Genomic DNA, 7,856 nt, shown 5'->3' with positions numbered 1-7,856 from the left:
GGCCCTGGAGTTCCTAGACGGGTCCTGGGTGTCCCTAGAGTGGTCTTTGGAGTACTAGAGGAGTCCAGGGGGCTCTAGACAGGTCCTGGTGGTCTCTAAAAGGGTCCTTGTGGAGCTCTATAGGGGTCCCTAGAGGGGTCCTCGGGGGCTCTAGAGGGCTCCTGGCATGTCTTAGAGGGGTCCTTGCTGGCAATAGAAGGGTCTTTGGGGGGGGTCTAAAGGGTTCCTTGATGCACCTTGAGGGATCTTGGGTGGTCCAAGAAGGGTCTGGGGGGTCTAGAGGGGTCCTGGGTGTCCCTAGATTTGTCCTGGGCATCCTGGGGGCGCTACAGTGGTCCTGGGGGTCCCTAGAGGAGTCCTGAGTGTCCCTAAATGGGTCCTGGGGGTTCCTAAAGGAGTCCTGGGGGCATCCTAGAGGGGTTCTGAGGGTCCTTAGAGGGTCCTGGGAGTTCCTAGAGGGGTCCTGGGTGGTGCTAGAGGTGTCCTGCAGGTCCTGTAGGGATCCTGGGGACTCTAGAGGGGTTCTGGGGGACCCTAGAGGGATCCTTGGGATCCTAGAGGAATCCTGGGGGTCTACAGGGGTTCTGGGGTTCCCTAGAGGGGTCCTGGGGGGCTCTAGAGGAGTAGGGGCTTGGTGTCCTGTCACCTCCCAACTGCAGGATATAGAGACAGGGGTCTGGGGACAACCATGTCCCCTCAGCCCCCCACTGCCTCCCCCCATACCTCTGGACATGGCGGGGCCCTTGAGCAGCTCCTCGCTGAGGGGTAGCATGCTGTTTTCCCTTCCGTGTCCCTGTTTCCCCCCACCGCCCCACCAGGGTGACCCGGGGACTGATGTGCCCCCCATGCTGTCACTCTTTTATTTCACATCTTGGGGGGGCACCCGTGTTTCACAGTGCCTGGCTGCCCAGGGAGAGCTGCCTGCCCCCCACTTCCCACTGGGAGGTCCCCAAGAGTCCTCTGCTGTGATGGCGGTGATCCTAGCAGCTTTGTGGGGGCTGTGTCCTCATGCCCCCAAGGAGTGGCTCTCCATGCTGGGGGGGCAGATGAGATGGGGGGGTGGGCTCCGAGGGCCCCCCTCCCTCCCTCCTGCATCCTGGGCGGGGTGCGTGGCTGGGACTCAGCTCAATCCATGGGGCCCATCTGCAAGGAAAGGAGAAGCAGTTTTGGGATGGAGTGGTGGGCCTAGGGTGGGGACAGGGTGTGGGGCTCAGGGGGATCCCTCACCCCCAGGGACGTCCGAATGGCGGAGAGCTTGAAGAGGACTCGCCGCCACTCCTCGGGACAGACAGCTCGCAGCTCTGTCGGGGTCATCTGCAGCAGCTGTCCCCCTGTCAGTACCCCCAGGCACCGCACCGTGCTGGAGGGAGGACAGACAGATGGACGGTAAGGGGGTGCACTGGGAATGGCCCCCCAAAACGGAGCCACGAGGGCCTCAAGGCTCTACTCACATCCGCGAGAAGCCCTTGTCCTTCAGCCATGCTGTCACCTCAGTTGGTGAGGAGTTGGGGTGCAGGTTGGGGGGGCTGGCCTGGAGTGGGGGCCCCCCTGCCATACCCTCCTGGTGGCGTGGGTGCGAGGAGGGGAGGGGAGGGGGTGCACCCCTCTGGCTGCCTCTGTGCCCCCCAACACCCTGTGCTGGCGCCAGGGGCTCCAGGATGTTGCTGGGGATGTAGCCCTTGTCCCCACGGTCGTCCTGCACCAGCCACCATTTCTTCTGCTGGTCCAGGACCTAGGAGGGTTGGGAGAAGGGGGACACACCACCCTGTCACCCCTTTCAGCACCCCAACAGGGTGGGGTTCCCCACTCCATCTTCCCCCCACTTTCTACCTGCAGCGTGTCTCCCATCCTGACACTCAGCTCCTGTGGATTCCTGCTCTGAAAGTCATACAGGGCTCGGACCAAGCCCTCGGGGTGCCTGGAGATGAGCGGAGGCGGGGGCGGGGAAGGAGGGGGGCATGAGCAGCCAACTGGGGACTGGATCCTGCCCCGGCCATGGGGGTCCATGGGACAGTGGGACCACTTACGCTTGGCCGGAGTTGTCTCTTAAGCCAGTGGTTGGCAGCTGCGTGTGGAGCAGAGAGAAGGGTGGTGGTTCAGTGAGCTGGGGAAACTCAGGCAGGTTCAGAGTTGGGGAAACTGAAGCGGGTTCAGAGTTGGGGAAACTGAGGCAGGCAGCAGGGTGCCCTGCGCCCTCGTGCCGTACCTGCTCCACTGGAGGGGGAAGCCACCCATCGGAGAAGACAGGGATGTAGCTGGGCACCAGGTCACCATTGGGGTACTCAGCCCTGCAGCAGGGAGGAAGCCAAGGTGGGTCCGGTGATACTCCACCCCCCGCCCCTGTGCCAGGCTGGTCCCCTCTTTGGTGCAGTGGGGCTGCCCCCAACCTGCTCTGGTTCCAGGCACTGCCCAGGGCCCTCCAGGTTTCGCGGTGCTCCTGGGACAGAGTCTCCTCCAGCAGCTCCAGCGCCTCCGGCACCAGCAGTGGGGCCTCCACAGCTGACCCCAGCCCAGGCATGGGGCAATGGGCCAGGACCTGCTCAGGTGGGTGGAGGTGAGGTAGCACGCACAGAACTGCCCCCCAGGATGGAGGGGGGGATTGGGCAGAACCCCCGGAACTGCCCCCCAAGATATGGGGGTGGCAGTGGGCAGCACCCCCACAACTTCCCCCCAGGATGGTTTGGGGCTGCTCCTACCCATCCCCATGGGCACAAACCTCCTGAACGCCAAGACCTCATGCCCAAGCTCATCCCCCAACCCCCACACCCCATCCCATGGCTCGGCTCCCCCCCTCCTCCATCCACATGGGCTCAGACATGAGTGGCTGAGACCCGCTTTAGGGGGCACTCACGAAGGAGAGGGCTGTGAATATGAGGTGCACTATCTCTGAGGGGTCCGGTTCCTGCACGAGCCGATGGGTCCTGCCCTGTGTGGAGGGAACAAAGGGGGTCCCCACGCAGCTACCCCCATCCCCACACAGACCCTTTTTTGTCCCCACACCCCCCCAACACCATGCACCCTCCTTGTCCCCACACAGCTCCTTTTGACCCTACTCAACTCCCCCATCCCCACTCAGCCCCCTCTGTCCTCATAAAATCCCCCTTCCCCACACACACACCCCATCTTGTCCCCCACAGCCCCCATCCTCGTGCATCCTCCTTGTCCCCATGTATCCCTCCATGCCTCCTAAGCCCCCTATCCACATGTACCCCACCATGTTTCAACGCCCTGCCATCTCCACACAGCCCCCTCCATCGCCTTGCAACCCCTCCATCTCCATCCCCACCCCCCGCCTTGTCCCCCACAGGTCCCCTGTCCCTATGTCTCCCCCTCCCCATGCCCCCCTTAACCCCCTTACAGCCCCCCATTCCCACCCATCCTGCCTTGTCCCATGCACCCCGCATCCTCACACAGCCCCCCCAACAATGCGCCCCCGAGCCAGAGACGCCCAGGAGCCATGGGGTCACTTAAAGCCCCACGGGACCTACCAGGAGGTTGAGGGCATATTTCACCTTCTGGAAGAAGTCCTTGTAGTCTTCCTGAGGGGGCAGAGCTGGGAAGGGGGGCAGAGGGGGAGGGGCTGGCACTGGGGTGCCCTCCCTGCCCCGAACCCTCCCAGACCCTCAGGACACAGCCCTCCCTCACCACCTTTGTTCTTCATCTTCTTTTTCTTCTTCTTCAGCTGGGAGGTGCTGGCCAAGCCCAGGGCTGTCTTCAGTCGAAAAACGAAGAGGTCCACGTCACCCAGCACATGGTTGAGGACCTCCTGGGGGAGCAGGATGGGGCCCAGTGGGTGCCAGTGGGGAGAACTGGGAGGGTCCCCATCCCAGGAGGTAGGATATGACTTACCACATCTCGGTCCACGACGGACATCACCAGGCTGGGAGTGTTGGTCCATGGGGTCTGCTGGGTGTCTGGTAAGCCTAGGGACAGCAGAGGGTCCCAGCTCTGTCTCTCCCAGTAACACTGGGGAAACTGAGGCGCAGTGTTTCCCTATGACTCACTGTAGTCCGAGGAGGGCAGCGAGCGGTCGAGGGGCTCAGGGGGCTCTGCCCGCTGCTCTGAGGGTAGGGAGGGAGCTTTCGTGTATGGGGGGCCTGGGATCGGCAGCACATCCAAGCTGTTCCTGCGCAAGGAGGGAATGGGGGTTCTGAGTCCATGGGGATGGGGTAGGGAGGTGGGGCTGAACCCAGGGATCGGGTATGAGAGTGGGGGGGGGTGCGTCTGTGTTCATGGGGGTGGGAGAAGCTGAGCCCTTGGAGATTGGGTAAAAGGTTGGGGGGGTCTGTGCCTATAGGGATGGGGTAGGAAGAGTGTTCAGCCCTTGGAGATGGGGGAGAGGGGTGGGGGTGATCTGTGCCCATGGGGCTAGCAGGGCACTGAACCCTTGGAGATGGGGAAGAAGGGGGGTGGGGGTCTGTGCCCATAGGAATGGGGTTACACTGAGCACATGGAGATGGATACTGGGGGGAGCCTGGGTTTTGTGCCCATGATGGTGGAGCTGGGGCTAGGTGTGGGAATATTCTGCTTTAGGGGTACAGGGCAGATAGGTGTGGGGTAAGAGGCAGGGCTGTGCCCATGGGAAAGGGGTAGAAGGGGGATGCTGATGGGGGTGGGGGGCTGATTCACCACAGCTTTAGGGGACTTGGAGGGCAGGCTTGGCTGTCCCCCAGGAGGGGGTGAAGAATCAAGCACCCCCTTACCTGTGCCCATACGGCCGCCTCTGCTCCTCCTTCCCCTGCTTCACCAGCTTCTCCAGGCTGCTCTTCAGCGTCTCTGCCTGCCACAGACCCCCCCACCATCAACCCTCCAGCCTGGGGTGCTGCCCCCGACCCCCTGATCCCCCTCAGGGCTCACCCCTGGGTTCTCGCATTGGAACAGCAGGACACTGGTTCCTGGGGGGCTCTTCTCCTGCACACTCACGGCCAACACCGAGTTGTAGGTGCATATGTCCAGCGCAGCCAAACACCCCTGCACACTGCCCAGTGGGAAAGCGTCCAGCTCCTCCTATTACAGGGAGGAAATGGGGTGCTCAGCCCCCCAGAATGGCCAGTAGGGGTGAAGAGCTAATGGTGTGGAAGGGTTATAGGAGTGCTAAGGCATGCAGGGATTGAAGGGGTGTAGGGTTGCAAGGGTTAATGGGGGGGCAATGTTATGAGGGTGGCACAGCCAGAAGATGCCAAGTTTTTGGGGGTGCTGAGCCTGGGGAGGGGGGCATTGTGGGGCAGGTTTGGGGGTGCCAGGCTTGTAGGGGTGCGAAGGTGTGGCAGTACCAGGGTTGTGGCAGTGCCATAGCCGGGGGAAAGCCAGATCTAGGGGGGTTGGGTCCAGGGTGAAGGGCATGGGCATGGCCAAGGTGGGTGCCACAGTTGTGGGGTGCTGGTGTTAGGGGGGCAGGGTGAGTGCCAGGGATAGGGGTGCTGAAAGGCTGGTGTGCAAAGTGAGGTCAAGAGGGGCACCAGGACTAATAGGGTGCCATGGCTAGAGAGGATGTGGGACCAAAGGAGGTGGTAGGTGGAAGAGGCCAGCATCATGGGAGTGTGAGGGCTGCAGGGGATCCAAGAATAGGAGAAACACCGCATTTGTGGGGGTGCTGCATCAAGAGTGGGTTCCATGGGTAGGGAGTGCCATGGTTCTGGGGGTGCCAGGCTTCAGGGAGTGCTGTGGGCAGGGGGTGCCGTGTTTTGGTGGGTGCCAGGGGCAGGGGTGCCATGTACCTTGCTCTCCACATCCCTCAGCACCAGCTCATGGTCCTTGACTTGCAGGATGAGATACTGCCCCCAGACCCGACCCTGGGCCTCCAGCACCTTCAGGTGTGCCAGGCAGTCCTCAATGCTGCGCATGTTCCTCTCCAGGCGCATTGTGAGCAGGTGCTGGAGGGGGACACGGCAATGGGTGTCACCAGGCACACCACCTCCCACTACTAACCGGGACACCTTGGCAAGGCTGGGGGCAGTTTCGGGGTGTCCTACCTCGACATGGTGCTGGAAGTCGCTTTGGGGTTTGCACAGGGTCTGGCTGTAGTCCTTGCGCTGGTCTGGGGGGACACACAGGGTCGGGGGATGGGGATAGGTTGGGGACACAAGCTGGGGGGTGGGGTGCACTCACTGTAGATGCTTCTCCCACTAGGGCGGGTGAAGTTGATGGTTTGTTGGAATGGGGAACTGTCATCATATTCATTCCTGGATGGCCAGACAGATGGACATTTATTGCCTGCGCCATGGTTCCCCCCTCCCCATCCCCAGTCCCTGGGGGTCCCCAAGGTGGGGACACCCCACCCCGCTGGCTGCTTACCAGGATGGGGGGTTGCTCTGGTGATGGAAAGGGTCTCCCATCTTGCAGGGGGCAGCAAGAGCAGCTCAGTCCTGCTATGGGGTCCTGCGCTGGGCATGGTCCCCATGTCACTCCCAGTGTGTCCCCAGCCACTTGGGCCCCTTCCCATGCCATCCACCACCCCAGGACATTGCCCTGGTCTCCATCAGGACCCCCCCTCCTACCCCTCCCCAGCTATCCTGTCCCAGCCCAGCCCCTTGGGATTCAGCCAGAGCTACCCGCTCTGTGTCACCAGATGGGGTCCCTGACCTGGGGGGTACACCTGGGGTGTGCCCACTCACCTCAGTCCTGATGCTGCCAGCCCAGGTTCCCAGACCAAGTGCGCAGTGGAGGGTGATGTGGGTGAGGGCAAAGGCTTGACGTCTGCACCACACCCGCCTGCTCTTTGTCCCATGGCATCTGCTTCAGGGCAAAGGTGGGGGAGGGGATGGGGGAGGGGGGACAATGACAGCAGGAGGAGACAGCCACCACTGGCTGCCACCACCCTGCTCACCCTCCAGGGCTCACGCTGGGCTGTCACCACCCTGCTCACCCTGCAGTGCCACCACCCTGCTCATCCTGTGGTGCCCACTCTCCTAACCCTGGAGTATTGCCACCCTGCTCACCCTCCAGTGCCCACCCTGCTAACCCTAGGGTCCCATCACCCTGCTCACCCTGGGGTGCCCAACCTGCTCATCTTGTGATGCCACCACCCTACTCACCCTGGGGTGCCCACATTGCCACAGGGTTTGGGAGGACCTTGGGAGCACCCAGGTGGGGTGGACAGGGTGCTTCCCACCTCAAAGCCAGCCTGGCATGCCCCCAGGGCTGAGATTTGCTGACAACCTGTGTAGCAGCACCCAACCCTGTCCAACGGACCTCACCCCAGACCCACCGCGACCCTCAGTCCTGCCAGAGGAACTCTTCCAGGGTGGTTCATGCCGAGGAGGGACTGGATCCAACATGCAGCTCCATGACTGGTGGCAGAGGGTCACCATCCCCAACACCACGGGGCCACCTTTGCCCCAGATGTCCAGCCCTGCTCCGTCCCACAGGGTCCCCTTTGCAGAATCCATCCTTTAACACCCCCAGGAGCCCTGGGCAGAGCTCCTGCCCATCTGTCCCCTTTGGCCAGGGGACACTGGGTGGCCACATTGGGGTTGGCACTGGCCAGGGGTCGTGTCCTTGGGACCAGAGTGACCCTCCTGACCAGCAAGATGGATTTGGGGCTCACTTTGATCCTTTTGGAGTCTCAGGGCTGACCCAAATGCAGCTTGACAGGGGTGATTAGTCGACTGGGCTGTGGCCACTGCGTCCCCCTGGCCCCATCCATGCCCCTGCAGCCCCATAAGCTGTCACATCCCAACTGAACCTCTCTCTCTTCGTTTTCTTTCCAGTTTTTTAGGCCAAACCAGCCCCACCACAGCAGAACCTTGGCACCCCGCGCCCCAGGCCATTGCACGGGGCTGGGGGTGACACCTGTTTGGGGGCGTCCGGAGACGGGCAGTGGACAGGTGCGAGCAGAACCAAGCGGAGGGGGCTTG

General features: G+C 62.4%; 1 protein-coding gene across 1 annotated transcript; it reads right to left on the bottom strand.

Annotated features, from left to right (window-relative positions):
* Positions 1-907: 907 nt before the first annotated feature.
* On the bottom strand, positions 908-6,638 carry EPS8L3 (EPS8 signaling adaptor L3). Its single transcript, XM_069875593.1, has 18 exons — positions 6,615-6,638; positions 6,295-6,383; positions 6,109-6,182; positions 5,973-6,037; positions 5,718-5,873; positions 4,858-5,007; positions 4,704-4,780; positions 4,005-4,126; positions 3,850-3,923; positions 3,649-3,766; positions 3,489-3,553; positions 2,852-2,926; positions 2,388-2,536; positions 2,028-2,288; positions 1,831-1,918; positions 1,452-1,732; positions 1,228-1,360; positions 908-1,143 (listed from the first exon to the last, which is right to left on the bottom strand). Exons 2-18 carry the CDS (start codon positions 6,333-6,335, stop codon positions 1,126-1,128), a joined length of 1,947 nt encoding a protein of 648 aa, XP_069731694.1. The 5' UTR covers positions 6,336-6,383; positions 6,615-6,638; the 3' UTR covers positions 908-1,125.
* Positions 6,639-7,856: the final 1,218 nt, after the last annotated feature.

This window comes from Phaenicophaeus curvirostris, chromosome 24, assembly GCF_032191515.1.
Source record: "Phaenicophaeus curvirostris isolate KB17595 chromosome 24, BPBGC_Pcur_1.0, whole genome shotgun sequence".
In the NCBI taxonomy this organism is placed as follows: Eukaryota; Metazoa; Chordata; class Aves; order Cuculiformes; family Cuculidae; genus Phaenicophaeus; species Phaenicophaeus curvirostris.
This window is presented reverse-complemented; position numbering and strand designations above follow the sequence as displayed.